General features: G+C 46.7%; 1 protein-coding gene across 1 annotated transcript in view; it reads right to left on the reverse strand.

Moving 5' to 3' along the window:
• The window catches only part of LOC143981771 (uncharacterized), a 76,423-nt gene that overhangs the window by 15,483 nt on the left and 40,764 nt on the right, over positions 1 to 20,176 (reverse strand). The window contains exon 5 of the mRNA XM_077479860.1: positions 6,479 to 6,584. Within this exon, the coding sequence (XP_077335986.1) occupies positions 6,479 to 6,584 (106 nt within the window). The remainder of the gene's footprint in view (positions 1 to 6,478; positions 6,585 to 20,176) is intronic.

Consider the following 20,176-nt stretch of genomic DNA (forward strand, 5'->3'; position numbering starts at 1 on the left):
AGGTACGCAGTGTGGCTTGCCCCCGGCCACCCATTACTGGATTTGATTGACAGCAGCAGGGGCCAATGGCTACCGCTGCTCTCACTGAGTCCAGTGAGAAATGAGAATGAGCAGCGCTGCACTGAGATCTGGCTCAGGTAAGTATAAAAAGAAAGGCTGGGGAGGGGGGATAGAGCTGCACCTAAAAGGTTTTTACCTGAATGCAGAGAATAAATTCAGGTAAAAAAAAACTTTTGCTAAAGATATCCTGTCATGTTTAAGTGGTTGTAAAGGTTAAAATTTCTTTATTTATTTTTTTTAAATAGAGCTGAGAAGGACGACGGGACTAAAAATTGGGCCAGTAGCCAATAGCTTTCGTCTCTTAGTTTATTCTGAGCATGCGTGGCACTTTGTCGGAATTGTCTACACACGATCGAGATTTATGCGATCTGATTTTTTGACGGAAAATTTTAGATCCTGCTCTCAAACTTTGTGCGTCGGAAAATCTGACGGAAAAAGTGCGATGGAGCCCATACGCCAGGACTGGACTGGGACAAAAACTTGGCCCTGGACTTCATCCAGACCGGCCCACTTACATTTTGAGTGTCCCATCACCAGCCCCCTTGCAACAGTGTCCCATCACCAGCCCCCTTAGATCAGAGTGGCCCATCACCAGCCCCCTTACATCAGAGTGGCCCATCACCAGCCCCCTTACATCAGAGTGGCCCATCACCAGCCCCCTTACATCAGAGCGGCCCATCACCAGCCCCCTTACATCAGAGTGGCCCATCACCAGCCCCCTTACATCAGAGTGGCCCATCACCAGCCCCCTTACATCAGAGTGGCCCACTGAGCCATTGGCCCACTGGGAAACTCACGGTAGCCAGTACATGCCTGCCACATGCGGTTGGATTTTCCAACAACGAGATTTGATCGCACATTTTCTGTCAGAAAATCCGACCGTGTGTATGGAGCATTAGAGTCTATTGGATTTTTTTTTTTTTTTGCCATCTGTGTCCCGGTGGAGGAGATTTCTCCTTATTTCCTACCAGAAATGTCTCCAAAAGACACAGAGACAGAGGGACATTTTAGAATGCGCTATGTTTTTAACCACTTAAGGACCGCCTCACTCCGATATACGTGAGGCCCTGAGCACCGTGACTGCGCCCGCTAGGGTTGCCACCTGTCCGGGATTCACCCGGACAGTACGGGTTTTGAATAATTTTGAACCATGTGTCCGGTTTTCAGTTTGCCTGGAACCCGGACAGATGATTCTTTCAGATTGGACTGTGGGAGCACTGGGGATCGCAGAAGGAACAGAAGAACTAGTGCTTATCAGGCAGCAGCTGGGGGCTGAGGAAAGAACATAACTAACTAATCCTTAATGGGCAGCAGTGCAGTAAAACTTGTGCATCTGCTCCTGACAATTAATCGAAAGTCCCGGTCCCCTTGGCTATATCAATCCGCCAGGGCATGTAATTGCTGGGAACCACTGTACAATGATTACTCCGCCGGGACTATTTCATCATTTTCGGGCTTGCTGTGGTTCCCGGCAATTCCACGCCCCGGCGGATTGATAGAGAAGTGGAGGAGGTCTTGAGCGCAGCATAAGGATTACTGCTGCCAGATAAGGATTAACTCCTTCTGTTCCTCCCCTGACCAAAATGCTTGTGGCTGATGAAAAGGGTACTCTATTCACATACTGCACTTTATACACAACTAGGGTTGTTCAGGTAGGGTAGGCAGACATTCATTGTTATAGGACATGCTAAATATTTAGAACAGCTCTTGCAATAATCAGGTGGATTATGTACTGAAAAGCAATGAGCACGGGCAATTGAATTCAGCAAATACCGTTGTTTTGTTTGCAGAAATATTCAGGCATGCTGGCCAGTATATGAACAGTCCATTCAGAAACATAATCATATGGCTCAGGACTGGAACTTGCTGCTTTGTAATTGTGGCTTCAGGGCCAGCAAGGGCCAAGAGTAATGATAAAGGTGTAAAAAAATACTGCGCTGTGAAAAGATGTGTTCTACCCAGCTGCCAACACTACTGAATACTACACAGTAACATGCAAAAATTAAAACAAAAAAGTGTGGCGCTTAGGTGGCAACAAACCACATGAACCAGTAAGGCACTAATTCAAGCAAAGAAAATGACATACACTTCAAAAAAAGAAAATATGTGTAAATTCCGTTATATATCAAGAGATCTTACTCCCAGGTGGAAGAGTGCATGAACCTCATGCACACAAAAGGTTAAAGTAAATAAAATGAATTTAACATATACAGTCCATCAAGTGAACGTCTAACAGTCCTTGAAATGTGTAATATCAATCACAATTCCAAACTTGGTGACGTAAAAAAGGTGAAATTCAACTTCTGATGTGTAGAATAATACCACCACCATCGTGATAAAGAAGGGGAGAGGAGGCTTACCAAATGACGTGGACTCAGAGGAAGGCTTACGCCTCTCGAGTCATATGGGCCTGTAGGTTAGCAAACCAGATAATCATACATCTAGTGTGTAATCCCCCGCAAGTCTTCAGGTCAGTTCAACGAAGTTGAAGTTGGGGAGGACGACTGTTTTGTTGAAACGCGTCGGATGGACCCCCTTACAGACATCACTACTTTTTGACTATGTTATTACGATTGAACCAAATGCGAGTGTAATTTTATTATTATTTTTTAATAAATTGGATGTTAAAACGGTATCACGCTATGCTAGTTTTTTACTTCCATGGTCTTTGATACCTGAGCCCCCTATTTTCGTGAGATGAGCCCTATAAGAGGATCGCTACGGATGATTTCATGACCTGAAGACTTGCGGGAGATTACATACTAGATGTATGATTATCTGGTTTGCTAACCTACAGGCCCATATGACTCGAGAGGCGTAAGCCTTCCTCTGAGTCCACGTCATTTGGTAAGCCTCCTCTCCTCTTCTTTATCACGGTGGTGGTGGTATTATTCTACACATCAGAAGTTGAATTTCACCTTTTTTACGTCACCTCAGGTTTGGAATTGTGATTTATATTACACATTTCAAGGACTGTTAGACGTTCACTTGATGGACTGTATATGTTAAAATTCATTTTATTTATTTTAACCTTTTTTGTTTTAATTTTTCCAAGAGTAATGATAACTGTATATTTGTATCCCAGCAGACATTTGTGTAAAGAGTCAATATAATACGTATACTGTATGTTATTTATATTGTACATTCACAACAGTCCCTGCTCTCAAGGAACTTACAATCTAAAGCTGGCTGTACATGGATCGATATTCAATCTGTTTATGGGCAGGTTGATTATACCCAAGTCGATCCATTGATAGACTTGGGTACAACCAGCCTGTCAAATTTTTTACATTAGCTGCTAGCAGTAATCATTGTGTTCTGCCGGCCAGTAAGGCCCCCCTGTCACCCCGCTGACAGAACACAATAGTGATGCGGGAGGCATTACCCCATCAACACTGACTGTGATGATGGGGGATTCAAGTGATTTTCTTTCCTTCCGCCCATGGTGGAAGAAAAGAAAATCAAACCATCTGCTTAAACACCCTACCTCACATGTATTCACACACATATTACAGCCAATTTAAAGTGGAGCTCCACCCAAGTTCTGCTTTAAGGTCTCCTCCCCGGCTCCTTTTTGTAAAACAGAGCTTTTGGGTAGGAGGGGGGGAGAGAGTACTCTACTCCGACAGGTACCCGTCCCTACTTCTGTTCCAGCCACCTAGGCGATCGGAAGTGGAAGTTCTCCTTCCACTCTCCCTCCTGAAAGCGGAGTTCCACCCAAAAGTGGAACTTCCGCTTTAAACACTCCTTGCCCCCTTACATGCCACATTTGGCATGTCATTTTTTGGAGGGGAAGTGGGTACCTCATTTTGTCAGGTAGTTCCTGTCCCACTGCCTTCCTCCGTCGCCTACGCAACTCCTCCTCTCCCCTCCCTCTCTGCAATCTTCTGGGACACATCACAGGTCCCAGAAAATTACCTGGCCATTAAGAGCACAGCACAACTCGCACATGCGCACGCAGCTGTGAAGCCACAAGCTGTCACAGCCGGGTGTCCACACTTGCAATGCCGGTGTACTATCACATAATGTCCCCCATCGGATAATGTCCGATGTGTACTGCGCATTTGCAGTACACAGGACAACCACATTTCAAAAATAGCCGAAGATGAGTCCAGGTTCTAGCCCCACCCTCCAAGTGGACATAGAGTTAGAATAAAAAGAGCCTATCGCAGCGAGGCCGTGCCCGAAGCGTGGCGAGCGAAGCGAGCCCAAGAGGGGCCCTCTAATACGTGCAGCCCTATGTCCACTTGGATGGTGGGGCTTGCACCTAGACTCACGGCGCAGGCGCCGTTCATCTTCGGAGATTTTCCGAATCTCCTTCTGCTCTGTACTGCGCAAGCACTGCGCCTGCGCAGTACAGAGCAGACACTTCTAGATGGCCGGACGCTATATGGCAGAACACCGGCACCGCAGAGGGGAGAGGGAGAGAAGTGAGGCTTTGGGCGGCCGCATCGCTGGACTGTGGGACAGGTGAGTGTCTGTTTATTAAAAGTCAGCAACTGCACGTTATGTAGCTGCTGACTTTTAGTAAACTTACCAATGAGTGAAACTCCGCTTGAAGTCTTCTGGGACACGCGACAGGTCCCAGAAGACTGGGAGAGCAGTCAGAGTGGGCAGCACCGCTTGCACAGGCACAGTGGGCACCCAGCTGTGAAGCGGCAAGCTGCCCATAGCAAAGGTGGCGGCGAGAGGGGACACGGAGAAAACAGCAGGGGTGAGCACACCGCTGGATCGTGGGACAGGTGAGTGGCTCTTTATTAACAGTCAGCAGCTACAGTTTTTGCAGCCGCTGACTTTTACTTTTCACTTACAAGACTGGAGCTCCTGTGCAAAGTGCACAGTCTATTTGCCTTTAGTAAATCAACCCCAGCGTAAAACCCGGTGTTTGGAAAATGCAGCATGTCTGTTTTTTTCCCCTAGTTTTAGTGTGTTGAGAGTAGGGTTGCCACCTGTCCGGTATTCCCCTGGACAGTCCGGGTATTGAATGATATGTCCGAGTTTCCTATTGCCTGAAGCCCGGACACATTATTCAGACGGGACTGCAACCCCCCACCCCCCATCCAATTTAGGTGTGCCTGGGAACACCCTATTCACCCAGTGCGGTACAAAGTCCCCTTGTTGCCTGGGTTGCACACATCTATGCTCCCCATTAACCAAGTACCACAACCACCCAATGCATAGGCCCCCTCCCTCCCTTCTCTGGCCTGCCCCTGAGCAAATGAGTATACTATGGTAAGGGGGACTCAGATGTAAGGGGTGCTCTGTGGACTCTGATGTAAGGGGGAGCTTAGGGAACCCTGATTTAATGGGGAATGCTGGGAATTCTGATGTAAATGGGGGCTTTGGTAAGCAGAAACCCTCTTACATCAGAGTTTCATTTTATACCACAGTCCATAATTTTCCCCCGTAGAAAAACAAATTGCTGTGTGACGCTAAAGTGTTCGGGTTTGGCTTGAAGAAAATGTGGCAACCCTAGCACCCGCAGACCCGATCGCCGCCGGTGTCTAACGATCGGGTCACAGAGCTGAAGAACGGTGAGAGGTAAGTGTAAACAAACCTCTCCCCATGCTTCCTAGTGAGCCTGTCACTGATCGTCTGTACCCTCTCATAGGGAACGATGATCAGTGATGTCACACGCCAAGCCACACCCCCACACAGTAAGAAACACACATTAGTTCACACTTAACCCCTCCCCGCCCCCTAGTGTTAACCCTTTCACTGCCAGTGACATTTTTACAGTAATTGCATTTTTTATCTCACTGATCGCTGTATTAATACCAATGGTCCCAAAAATGTATGAAAATTGTCCGATGTGTCCGCCATAATGTCGCAGTCACAATAAAAATTGCTGATCGCCACCCTTACTAGTAAAAAGAAAAATATTAATAAAAATGCCATAAAACTATCCTCTATTTTGTAGATGCTATAACTTTTGCGTAAGCCAATCAATAAACGCTAATTGCGATTTTTTTTTTAACCAAAAATATGTAGAAAGAATACATATCGGCCTAAATTGATAAAAAAAATAAAAATATGTTTTTTATATTTTTTGGGGATATTTATTATAGTAAAAAATATAGAATTTTTTCAAAACTGTCGCTCTATTTTTGTTTATAGCGCAAAAAATAAAAACCGTACCCCCAAAAGAAAGCTCTATTAGAGAAAAAAAATAAAAAAAGGACGCCAATTTTGTTTGGGAGCCACGTCACATGACCGCACAAATGTTAGTTAAAGCGACGCAGTGCCGAATCGCAAAAAGGGGCCTGGTCCTTTAGCTGCAAAATGGCCCGGGGCTTAAGTGGTTAATGTAAGGTATTCACTGTCAGGAGACAGCGATCACTTAGGGTGTTGGGAGTCCACATGTCTGGCTTCCAGCCCTTTTACTGGGACCATGGCTATTAGTACCCATTTTATTTACCTTTTATGCTTCATCCAAATGTAAAATGCAAATGCCGTCACTACTACTGCAATAGCAAGCGGTGCCCAGTACCATTTTCTAACAGCCTCCATTTTGTCTGGATTGCCTAGAGAGAAAAAAAAAAGGAAAATAAGCAAAACCACAAAGAATGAAAGAATCAGTATCCTAAATTTTTTTTTTTAAAAGTGAAAGTTATTTTTAGTCTAATGCCGGGTTCACACGGGTGAGCTGCGGTTTGGGTATAGCATGATTGTTTGTGAGGTTTACCTGCAGTTTTAGTTGCGCTTCCATTAGCGTCTATTAGACCATGTATTTTCTGAAACCGCATCAAAAATGCGACATGCAGGACTTTGATGCGTTTCCATGAAAATGCATGGCCTAACAGAAGTCAATAGGAGCGCACCTATAACCGCGAGTAAACCGTACATACAATCAAGCTGAGCCCAGTCCGCAGCATTCAAGGAGTGAACCTGCTCTAATGAGAATTGAAAATTACTGTCTTGCGGCTAAGATAAAGATCTTTGTCCTTTTGCTAAAGGCATACATAGTACACCTTTTACAAAAAAAATAAAAATTAATAAATGCATCCACATTAATAAAATAAAAAATATGCATTTATTATATTTTTGCATTAAAGCCTGAAGAGCAACTAGTGCGTCAGTCCTGCATTATTTACATACTGTACCAGCCCTTGGCCTGCACAGAGGTAAGGAGCTTTTGTTGTAGTCCATTGATTACTTCTAACACCCCTATAAGTGCTATTATGTCATCACATCTGTGCCCCATTGAGAGGACCCTTGCTGTGGCAGCAGATGGGACTTGTAGTCTCTCCATTCAGAGATGTGGCTGTGTGGGTGGAGCCATGAACAGACACAGTAAATGCAAAAATCGACAGTACATTTCAGGGAGAAGCAGATAGGACTCAAGGGTGGGAGGTTGGGGAATGCAATGATGTTTCATGATACACCCTAAAAGGTCCCAAAAGGTACAGTGCCTTGAAAAAGTATTCACACCCCTTGAAGTTTTCCACATTTTGTCACGTTAAAACCAAAAACGTAAATGTATTTTATGTGCTAGACCAAGACAAAGTGGCACATAGTTGTGAAGTGAAAGGAAAATAAATGGTTTAAAATTTTTATTTTATTTTTACAAATAAATGTGAAAAGTGTGGGGTACATTTGTATGGCGCCCCCCTGAGTCAATACTTTGTAGAACCGCGTTTCACTGCAATTACAGCTGCAAGTCTTTTTAGGGATGTCTCTACCAGCTTTGCACATCTAGAGAGGGACATTTTTGCCCATTCTTCTTTGTAAAATATCTCAAGCTCTGTCAGATTGGATGGAGAGCATCTGAACAGCAATTTTCAAGTCTTGCCACAGATTCTCAATTGGATTTAGGTCTGGATTTTGACTGGGCCATTCTAACACATGAATATGCTTTGATCTAAACCATTCCATTGTAGCTCTGGCTGTATATTTAGGGTCGTTGTCCTGCTGGAAGGTGAACCTCCACCCCAGTCTCAAGTCTTTTGCAGACTAACAGGTTTTCTTCTAAGATTGCCCTGTATTTGGCTCCATCCATCTTCCCATCAACTCTGACCAGCTTCCTTGCCCCTGTTGAAGAAAAGCATCCCCACAACATGATGCTGCCACTGCCATGTTTCACCACATCACACCATGAAACATGGTGGTGGCAGCATCATGTTGTGGGGATGCTTTTCTTCAACAGGGACAGGGAAGCTGGTCAGAGTTGTTGCAGTGTTTGTTTTTTGCCACACATAGCGTTTTGCTTTTAGGTCAAAAAGACTAAGTTAGACTTACCGGTGACGGTATTTCTAAGAGCCTTTCAGGACAACCCCGGAGAGAGTGTAGCTCCACCTTGTCATTAGGAAACACATGCCCACTTTAAAAACACCTCCTCTTCCTCCATGGCTTCAGTTATTGTGGCCTTCCGACACTGGAAAACAAAGCACAGAAAGCACAACACCATGGTAGAACTCAATACATTTACTAAGCATAACCTAGAGAGGGAAGTAACGGTTGTCCTGAAAGGCTCTTAGAAATACCGTCACCGGTAAGTCTAACTTAGTCTTTCTCAAATCGCCTTTCAGGACAACCCCGGAGAGGATAACCGAGAAACTTACCCTAGGGCGGGACTACTGCCTGCAGCACCTTCCTGCCGAAGGCCTGATCTGCCGCAGACAGTAGAGCTAACCGGTAGTGCCGGAGAAATGTCGAATAACTGGACCAAGTGGCAGCCTTGCAGATTTGTTCAGGCGTTGCAACGGCCCTTTCAGCCCAGGAAACTGCCGTGGATCTAGTAGAGTGAGCAGCAATACCTGAGGGAGGTATTTCTCCTTTTGCTTTATAGGCTTCTGTTATAGCCAGCTTAAGCCACCTACCCAGCGTACTCTTAGAAGCTTTCTCCCCCTTGCGTGATCCAGAAAATATCACAAAAAGGCCGTTTGATTCTAAAATCTTTAGTCATTTTCGGAAACTGCAATAGACACCTTCTCACATCCAATGTGTGAAAAACTTCCTCTCCTGCATTTGCTGGGGTTGCAGAGAATGTAGGTAGCACTATTTCCTGTGATCGATGAAAAGCTGAGGATACTTTCGGTAGGAATGCTGGATCCGTCCTCAGTACCACCCTGTCCTGATAAACTCTAAGGAAGGGTTCTGTAATAGCTAGAGCTTGGAGCTCGCTGACTCTCCTGGTCGAGGTGATGGCCACCAAAAAGATTGTTTTTAAAACCACCTTCTGTAAAGAAGCTTCTTGTAAGGGTTCAAACGGTGCTCCCGAGAGACCCTGTAAAACTGTAGACAAATCCCAACTGGGAAAGTCTTTAAGGGCTACTGGTCTACTTCGAGCAAGAGCCCTAAAAAATCTAGAAATTAAAGTTTCTTTAGATAAAGTCTTTTCAAAGAAAACTGATAAGGCAGCCACCTGAGTCTTCAGGGTACTGGCTGCGAGACCCTTCTCCATTCCTTCATGGAGAAACTCCAAGACGGACACCGTGCGCTTGACCTTGAGCTCTCTAGAACTACACCAGGAGTTGAACTTTTTCCAGACTTTCATGTAAATTGCCTGTGTAACTGCCTTCCTGCTAGATAGCAGGGTCTTTACTACTTTATCTGAGAGACCTTTGGCTTTTAAGAGGTCCTCCTCAGAAACCAGGCGGTTAGCTGTAGAATTTCCACCTCTGGATGATTTACTGTCCCCTGGGATAACAAATCTTTTCTGAGTGGTAACCTCCATGGGGGCTTCGAGGCTAGGTTTCAAAGACGCGCGAACCAAGGCCTTTTTGGCCAAAAAGGAGTGACTAGTATTAAGTCTGTCTCTTCTTCCCTGAATTTCCTCAGCACTAGTGGAATTAGAGGAAAGGGGGGAAAGGCGTAGCACAGCTGGTAGTGCCAGGGGTGAGCAAATGCATCCAACCCTATTGCTGCATCTCCTCGGTGAAGAGAAAAGAATCTGTCCACCTTTGAGTTCTGCTGGCTGGCAAAAAGGTCTACCTGTGGAACCCCCCAAGCCTCGGAGATCATCAGGAACACTTCCTGATTCAGGCTCCATTCTGCCTCTAGCAATTTGCGCCTGCTTAGGAGGTCCGCAAACAAATTCTGAGAGCCCTTCAGATGCACTGCCGATAGTGAGGCTGTGTTCTGCTCTGCCCAGGCTAACAACAGATTGGCCAACTCCATCAAGCTCCTGCTCCTGGTTCCCCCTTGCTTCATAATGTAGGTAACCGCTGTTGTGTTGTCCGTCAACACCTGGACATGGTGACCTCTCAAATTCTGCTGAAAGGCCACCAAACCTAGAAAGATCGCCTTCAACTCCCTCCAGTTGGATGATCTTTGAGCTTCCTGCTTGGACCAGATCCCCTGAGATGTCTGACCATCCAGGTGGGCCCCCCAGCCCCGGGCACTTGCGTCTGTGGTAAGACGCTTGTCCACAGGAAAGGTCCACACCAGGCCCCTTGAGAGGTTTGCCTGGTCTCTCCACCACCAAAGAGCCTCTTTTGTCCTTGACGAAATTTTTAACTGCTTTTCCAAAGGATCCTGATAGGACCAGCTTGACAGAACCTCCCTCTGAAGGGGTCTGGAATGGAACCTGGCCCACTGAACAGCCGGGATTGCTGCCGTAAGCAGGCCCAGAACTGCCATAGCCGTCCTGACTGAGACTGCCTGGTTGCTCTGTATCCGCTGTACAGCTAGCTGCAACTTTTCCTGTTTTTCCAGCGGCAGGAAAACTTTCTGGAGAATCGAGTTTAACGTATACCCCAGAAATTTCATTTCCTGTGAAGGGGTCAGGTTCGACTTCTCTAGATTTAGAAGCCACCCCAGGCCCTCCAGGTGAGACTGGGCCCTCTGGAGATTGACTAGGACCTGCTCCCTGGAGTCCGCAAAAAACAAAAGGTCGTCCAGATAAGGGACGACTGGAATCCCCTTCAACTTCAGGGGCTCCAAAGCCTCTGCCATAATCTTTGTAAAGACCCTGGGAGAGAACGAGAGTCCGAATGGCAGAGCCCTGAATTGGAGGTGCCATACCGAACTCCCCACCTTCAATGCCAGGCGCAGGAACTGCTGCGATGCCTGATGAATGGGTATATGAAGGTAGGCATCCCTTAGATCCAGGGATGCCATGAAGCATTCTGGGGTCAACAACTTTGTGATGGAAAAAATTGTATCCATCCTGAAATGTTTGTACCGAATGAACCTGTTCAGAACTTTCAGATTCAGGATTAAACGGTACTTCCCTGAGGGTTTTTTCACCAGGAAAATATGTGAGTAAAAACCCCTGCCCTGTTGGTTTACTGGGACTTGAATCAGAACCTCTTGCTGTATCAGCTCCTGTAATAAAAGCTTCATTGCAGAGGCCCTCTCCTGATCCCTTGGCAATGTTGTCACATAAAACCTGCTCGGGGGTGGTTCTGAAAATTCCAACCTGTACCCCTGATCGACAATGCTCTTCACAAACAGATTTGGAGACAGCCTGTCCCATTGTTCGTGAAAAGCTGACAGTCTCCCCCCCCACTGGGGAGAGATTGTCACTTGCTCTTGGGGGACTGCTCTGGGGGAGATCTAAAGAGGACTCCACCCCTGCCTTTGCCCTTCTGCGAACCCCATCTGCTCTTGCGATCCTGGTCTTTTTTATGGGACTGCTGAAAAGCACGAAAAATTCTTTTTGGCAACCTGCTTTTTCTTGGCTGGAAAAGCCTTCTTTTTATCGGCTGTCCTATCCAGCACCGACTCTAAATCGGGTCCAAAGAGCAAGTCACCCGAGAAGGGCAGACCACACAGTTTGACCTTAGAGGCTATGTCTCCAGACCATGTTTTCAGCCAAACTGCTCTTCTGACTGAATTTACAAGAGCCGAAGACCTGGCGGCCAGTTTAACTGATTCTGCTGATGCATCCGCCATATATTTGACTGCATTCGGGATCAGTGGAAAGGACTCTAAGAGATCCTTGTGGGGTGTCCCCGCTTCAATATGACTCTTCAGCTTCTCTACCCAACATTCCAGGTTTCTGGCCACTACCGTAGCTGCCATAGCTGGCTTTAGACTGACTGACGCAGCATCCCAAGCCTTTTTAAAGATGGAGTCTGCTTTTTTGTCCATTGGGTCTTTAAGGATCCCCATATCCTCAAAGGCTAGATCCGTTCGTCTGGATACCTGCGAGAAAGCTGCATCGACTGGGTTTTTTGTTCCAAACCTCTGAGTCTTTATCTTCGAAGGGAAACCTTCTCTTGACAGCTGTAATTTTTCTTCTTGAATTTCTAGAGTAGTGTAGATTGCTTTAAGAATGTCATCTACTTCCTCTAGTGATAGCTTGTATTTAGAGCCCCTGCTATCTTCTTCCTCTTCCTCCTCCTCAGAGTCCCTGAAGGAGATGAGAGTACTACCCCCTTCGTCTCCAGAATCCTCGGTCTCCACCTGTCTGGACGACGACGCCCTGGGGCTGGGCGGCAAGTTCTGAGGCTCGGTCTGTGCGGGAGGGTTTTGTATCAGGATGGACCTGACTGAACTCAAGGAGTTTGTCAGCTCTTTAACCGAAGAAAACAAATCCTTATACTGCTGGGATGTTTCCTCTTCCACCAATTCTCTGATACAATTTCTGCACATTGCCTTCTGCCATGAATCTCTGAGGGGGGTCTTGCAAGAAGGACATTTTCCCTGACCTGGTCTAGCTTTTCCTAGTGATTTTTCCTGAAACGACATGCAGGCTTAACTCACTAAAAGCTCTCAACAACCAGTCGCTTAACACCAAGCTAGTGCAGAGACCCACCACCAAACTGACCACTAGTGAGACCCCAGAACTAGGCTGCAAAGGGTCAGAGCGAAGTCACCTCTGACCTGCAGCGACAGGCCCCCAAGAGGGGGGAACAGACAAAGACATAGCCCAACAGTGAAGCAGAGGGTGCCAGTGCACCTTACATACCTGGGCTGGACCGGTGCTAGGGGCGCCTGTCTCCGCCATAGTTGGCTTACATTACTCCATCGCCGAGTAAGGCAGCTATACACAAACAGCTCCGTCATTTTTTTCAATTTTCCCGGCCGCCGCGTCATCAGGGCCAGCCGGAAGTGGAAGCACGCGGTCACCTGACCCGCCCCATGATCCCTGCGTTCCAGGCGCTTGAACCACGGCGCCACGCCCCCTCAGAGTGCCCGCGCATCACCATAAACGACGCTGTCGCCGCCCGGGACCCGACGCCGAAAACGGAGCCACGCCGCTGACCTGCAGCGACCTCCGCCAGCGACAGAGCCCTCCCTGCGCTAATCCAGCGGACACCGGGCACCCGACGCCGGCACTCCGAGGGTCCTTACTCCCATAAGATGGCGAGACCAGGAGCTCCAGGAGTCCTCCCCCACTGGAGATGCTGCTGGGGGTCAAAAGAAACAAACAACCGGTACGTGAGGTAAGCCTTACTCCCCTACAGAGAGTGTAGCTCTCCCCTGGTTCAGGCACATGCTTCCTCCATGGAGGAAACACAATAACTGAAGCCATGGAGGAAGAGGAGGTGTTTTTAAAGTGGGCATGTGTTTCCTAATGACAAGGTGGAGCTACACTCTCTCCGGGGTTGTCCTGAAAGGCGATTTGAGAAAGATACATTTTGGTCTCATCTGACCAGAGCACCTTCTTCCATATGTTTGCTGTGTCCCCCACATGGCTTCTTGCAAACTGCATATGGGACTTCTTATGGATTTAGTTTAACAAAAGAAAGAAAATAAATTATTTGGGACTTTAAATGAGGTAATAGGGGCCGTTCACATCCCCTCCTCCATCCCGATTTGATATTTAAAAAAAAGAAAAGAGCAACGGGTGGGACTTTATATGAGGCACACGGGAGCAGAAGCATAAAATTTGGTAAAAAAACAAGTTTTTAATAAGTACAAGTAATCATATATTTACATGTGATTGCACAATCATAAATTAGTATTTTTCTGTTTCATCATAAATTAGTATTTTCTAATTCACCAATGTATACACATTCCAACAAGGAATAGATTTGGATTTGTTTCAACAATGTCTTTCTTCTTGCCACTCTTCCATAAAGGTCAGATTTGTGGAGAGCACGACTAATAGTTGTCCTGTGGACAGATTCTCCCACCTGAGCTGTGGATCTCTGCAGCTCCTCCAGAGTTCCCATGGACCTCTTGGCTGCTTCTCTGATTAATGATCTCCTTGCCCGGCGTGTCAGTTTAGGTGGACGGCCAGGTCTTGGTAGGTTTGTAGTTGAGCCATAGGCCGCGTACACACGCGGGGACTGTTCGCCCAACTTTGTCCGTCAAACAGTTTCGGCAAACAGTCCGCTCAAAATTAGCATGGACGGACATGCCCACACACGACGAACGAACAGTTTGCTGAAACCGTGCGCGATGACGTGAACGGCACGTACGACGGGACGAAAAATACGACGTCCTATACACTGCATTATAACTTTCGGCGTGTAAATCCTTTCTGAGCATGCGCGGAACTTAGTTTGACGAACAAGCCTACACACGGGCGGACTGTTCGCTCAAACAAGGTTTCAGCGGACAGTTTTACGGAATTTCCGAAAAACCTTGTTCGTCAAACTGTCCGCTGAAACTGTCCGCTGAAAGCCCACACACGAGCGGACTGTCCGCCCAAACACTGTTCAGCGGACAAAGTTGGGCGAACAGTCCGCGCGTGTGTACGCGGCCATACTCTTTCCATTCTCGGATGATGGATTGAACAGTGCTCTGTGAGATATTTAACCAGAGACCCGCGCTATAGCCGAATGACGGCTACAGCGCGGATCTCCTTTGCCGGGACTACGTCTATTGACGTCGTCCCGTGCACGAGCGGCCCGCGCGCCCCCTGAGGGGCGCGCGCGGCGCGCTCGGTGATCGGCGAGTCTATGAGACTCGCCTGATCACCGATCCGTGCAAGGGGTCGATCCCGACCCCTTATCACGTGATCAGTTGTCAGCCAATGACAGCTGATCATGTGATATAACCGAGCCGGTAATCAGCTATTATTCCTCCTCGCGCTGACAGCGCGAGGAGGAAAAAAAAAACCATCACCGGCGGGCGTGATCGGGACATCAGTCCCGATCACGGGCAGCGCTGCCAGTGCCCACCTGCCCCCTGCCAGTGCCCACCTGCCCCCTCATAACTACACATAATAAAAAATTAGTGCCCCCCGTCAGTGCCACCCAGCAGTGCCCACAGTGCCACCCAGCAGTGCCCACAGTGCTACCCAGCAGTGCCACCCAGCAGTGCCCACAGTGCCACCCAGCAGTGCCCACAATCTGCCTCAACAAAGGTGCTGCACCCCAGTGCCACATATCTGTGCCCATCAGTGTCATCTACCAGTGCCCAGCAGTGCCGCCCATCAGTGCCCCCTATCAGTGCCCCCTATCAGAGCCACCTATCAGTGCCACCTATCAGTGCCCATCAGTCCCATCTATCAGTGGTACCTATCAGTGCCCATCCGTGCCACCCATCCGTGCCACCCATCTGTGCCACCCATCTGTGCCACCCATCCGTGCCATCTTATCTGTGCCCATCAGTGCCGCCTTATCTGTGCCCATCGGTGCCGCCTTATCTGTGCCTATTAGTGCCGCCTTATCTGTGCCTATCAGTGCCCACCAATGCAGCCCATCAGTGCCCACCAATGCAGCCCATCAGTGCCCACCAATGCAGCCCATCAGTGCCCACCAATGCAGCCCATCAGTGCCCACCAGTGCAGCCTATCAGTGCCGCCTCATCAGCGAACTTCAATGAAGGAGAAAAATGACCTGTTTGCAAAATTTTATAACAAACTATTAAACATGAGTTATTTTTATTTTATTTTTTGCATCTTTTTTTGTTTGTTTAGCAAAAAATAAAACTCCCAGCTGTGATTAAATACCACCAAAAGAAAGCTCTATTTGTGGGAAAAAAATGATAAAAATTTCATTTGGATACAGTGTTGTATGCCCGCGCAATTGTCATTCAAAGTGCATCAGCGCTGAAAGCTGAAAATTGGTCTGGGCATGAGGGGGGTTTAAGTGCCCAGTAAGCAAGTGGTTAAAGCATAGGATATTTTTTTTTTATAACCTAACCCTGCTTTATCATTTTGCTTCCACTTCACAATTATGTGCCACTTTGTGTTGGTCTGCCACATAAAATCCCAATAAAATAAATTTACATTTTTGGTTGGAGCATGAATACTTTTTCACGGCACTGTAGACTTAGGCCGCGTACACACGGGCGGACTGTCTGCCCAACTTAGTCCGCTGAACAGTGTTTCAGCGGACAATCCGCTCGTGTGTGGGCTTCAGCGGACTTTTTCAGCGGACAGTCTGACGAACAAAGTCTTACGGAATTTCCGTAAGACAGTCCGTTCAAACTTGGTTTTGTCCGTCCAAACTTGGTTTCAGCGGACAGTCCGCTCGTGTGTAGGCAAGTTGGACGGACTAAGTATGGCGCATGCTCAGAAAGGGTTTACACGGCCGAAGGTTGCATTGCAGTGTATAGGACGTCGTTTTTCTAGTCCCGTCGTACGTGCCGTACACGTCATCGCGCACGCTTTCAGCGGACTGTCTGCTCATCGTGTGTGGTCAAGTCCGTTCATGCTAATTTTGAACGGACTGTCTGTCGGATTGTCTGCCGAACTTAGTTGGGCAGACAATCCGCCCGTGTGTACGCGGCCTTAGACTTTAAAGTGGTTGTAAACCCTCCTAAACATGTTTTGCTTTGTAGATAATACTTTTCTCAGGCAGCTGATCGCTGCCTGAGAAAGTGCACTTACTTGTGTCATTTTCGTATAAACCGCCGTTTTGATGTCCATGACGTCAGCCGCACTTGCGCAGTATTGACATGCGAAGGCGGCATATATTGTATTGCCGCCTTTGATCTTCCTGCTTCTCTGCCTTTGTTATTACGAGGCATTCTCCTCATTGCGGCAGAGGAGAAGTCTCGCGTTGTACAGATATCCCTGCTCTTCCTGACACTCCCCCTTGTGACTGAAGACGTCACGCAGGGGAATGAATCATAGCAGAGCAGAGCAGAGCGAGAGAGAGAGAGAGACACACACAGACAGACCCTAAGGCGCATGTGCGAGATTTCCTGAGGGAAATCTAACTAAGGGGCGGAAATGACGTCCGCAAAGGACGTCAAAACCAGACGTTGCAATGGCACGGGCGATACCCGGAAGGGAGAGATTTTTGAAAAGGAGAAAAAAGGTATTTATAGCGCTCGTTTTGAGGAATTATATAGATCGTATGAAGGCTGATGTATAGTAGAATAGAAACAATAGAAAATTAGAATTTTTTCGGTCGGGTTTACTTCCTCTTTAAAGCTTTATAAATTGAGCCTATGAGAACTCAGCCTATAAGAACAGCCACTAGAAAATTTGCATAGTATTATTTTAAGGCTTCTATCTCCCCTGGACTTATCAAAAACTTTAAAGTAAATCTGTGCTTTACCCATGCATGCCAAAGCAAGAGGTTCATTTACCAATACTTACCCACAATTCCACTTTAGAGGAGCCTGTTGCTTTCCCCTGTGCGGGCAAGCAAGGGGTTCACTTACAGTTCTGTAGCCAGAGAAGGGCATTATCAAAAACATCTGTGGCAATAGTACAGAAACATCTTATGCCCCAAATGCTCACTACCGACATACCCCCGACATGCAGACATGAATAAGGTCTCCTGATCTGAAAGCAATAGCAGTAAAGCACATGATTGCTCTGTTGTGGTGTATGAGCATCTTCAACTTCCATTTTTCAGTTTGTTTCCAGAAACAAGAAGGAACCTGCAGCACGACACCAGTCTTCTTTTTTTTTTTTGTGCGGTTTCTCAATCCACTGGAGACTTAACACTTCAGGGTTGGCCGACTACCTGCTCGCTCCATTGCAATCTCTCTTGCTGCTTGTACATTGTCTAGTTATGAATGAACTGCAAGTAAAACGGTGACTCAACCCATTGGTTTTACTGCCCCCTAACCACATATCTGAAGTTTGTTCCTACTACCAACCCTAGGGTGCCCACCCGACCTTCCTCTCATCTCCCCTCCTTGGTCTCATTCTTTGCTTCCTTCCCCTAAGGATTAATATTCACACCTAGGTGAAATGCTATGGAAGGTATTCCTGTGCATGCTTCAATAATGCTGTATGGTTTTGCCTATGCTACCAATTAGAGACATGTTACCACCAGCTGTAACCGTCTTGTAATTATTAAAAATGTTCTCTATTAAAAATATAAAAACGGGGAAAAGAAATCCGATAGAAATAAACAAAAATCGGCAGGAAAATAAGAGCTATGTTGGGAAGGAGAAATAATTAGGGATGATTAGGTAAACCATGGGTTATCAAGGAGTTAAAACCTAACTTCAAGTTTCGTTAAAATCTTTAAATAGTTTCTTTGGACCAAGCACAGCTGTCATTGGGGAATAGGGCCAGTTCACACTGCTGCGGTGCGAATTTTGCGCAGATTTGATCCGATTGTGTTGCAAATGTTTGTTGCAAATTCTTTATGTGTTCTGGTGAATCTACTGCGATTCTATGGCAAATATTGCAAATTGGTTGTCAAATTGGGAAGGGATCACGATTTTATGTCTGGCCAGCCATTTAATAAAAAAAATAAAAAAATTGAATATCGCACTGATGTGAATGTACAATTGCGTTTTCAGTGCAAGTTCAATTGCAGTCTATGGAGCTGAATTCGCATCGTACACGGATCAAACTCGCACAGGACCCTTTTTGTACGCAGCTTAGATTCACAACGGATTGATGTGAACTGCACTAATGGAAAACTATGTTATTTAAATTACTTGCGAATTTGAGCAAACGCAATGGCTCAAATTCGAAATAGAATTCGCAGCAGTGTGAACCGGCCCATAAACTGTATGTGGCGCCAGCTAAATACAGTACATGTTCCATCAGCCATACAGGGATTTCCTCTCCCATTCCAAATCAAGTTCAGTCTTTTACAGAAACCTTTGTATTTTATAACTGAGTACAAGGCTTCCTCTGATTGGCTGAGGTGGAGAGGCGAGTTGATGACCTCACAATCTCCAACTCAGACAGACAATCAAAGGAAGTCTTGTATTCATTCACAGTAATACAAGGCTTGCAGGACATCAGCAGTGCCAAGATGCAAAAAGGTACAAACAAGTCTGACCTTAAAGCGGAGTTCCACCCAAAAATAGAACTTCCGCTTTTCGGATTCCTCCCCTCCTCCGGTGTCACATTTGGCACCTTTCAGGGGGGGAGGGGAGAGCAGATATCTGTCTAATACAGGTATTTTTCTGCCACTTCCGGGCATAGATACCAGCGCCACCTGCGGGCATCTACGCCACCCCTCCCCCCCCCGCTGTCTTCTGGGAGACACACGGGTCCAGTGGGATCGCGCAGTGCGAGTCGCACATGCACAGTAGGGAACCAGGTAGTGAAGCCGCATGGCTTCGCTTTCTGATTCCCTTACCGAAGATGATGGCGGCAGTACCCGAGAGCCGAGGGACAGATCGGCTTCAGGTGCCAACATCGTGGGTGCCCTGGACAGGTAAGTGTCCATATTTTAAAAGTCAGCAGCTGCTGTATTTGTAGCTGCCAACTTAAATAAAAAAAACAAAAAAAATAATAAAAAACGCGGAACTCCGATTTAAAACAAGACAAAACAAACACAAACAAAATAAGGGGGGGTCATTTATAATATATGGGGGATTTACTTTGCTAAATGTTGCAAATTGCTGTCACAGAACTATTGCCTTCCAGGGCAGAATGTGAGGCTAAAAGAACCCATTAAAAAAGCATAGGATTTTCAATGCCAGTCAATGGAACCTGTGCAACTGCAGACTGCTTTCACTACTGAGCACAATCCCACATAGGACTCCGCTCACCTTCATTAAAGTGTAACTAGATGAAAACTCAAATACATTGCAGCTTGCTAGTCCTTGGTGTGGTAGCTGCATTTGTTGTTTTTTTAGGCTTTATTTTCACCCAGTAATCCTGCAAATAGCCACCCAGGGACAGGAAGTGTGTTATGTCACACCTCCATTGTATCTTTGGAGGACGCCATGGATATCACCCTAGGCTTTTCTCCTGATATGGACCTACAAACATGTCTGTATAACTTCATCGCCATTACATGGAGGCAATTGGTAGTTTACAGAAGATAGTTGGGAAGGAAGAAATTTGAGCAGCTCACAGGAAGGGACATGGATACTGAATTTCAGGCAGGGTCAACAGGGG

The sequence above is a fragment of the Lithobates pipiens genome, unplaced genomic scaffold (assembly GCF_037356315.1).
Source record: "Lithobates pipiens isolate NorthernLeopardFrog02 unplaced genomic scaffold, aLitPip1_a1.2 Scaffold_16, whole genome shotgun sequence".
NCBI classification, from domain to species: domain Eukaryota; kingdom Metazoa; phylum Chordata; class Amphibia; order Anura; family Ranidae; genus Lithobates; species Lithobates pipiens.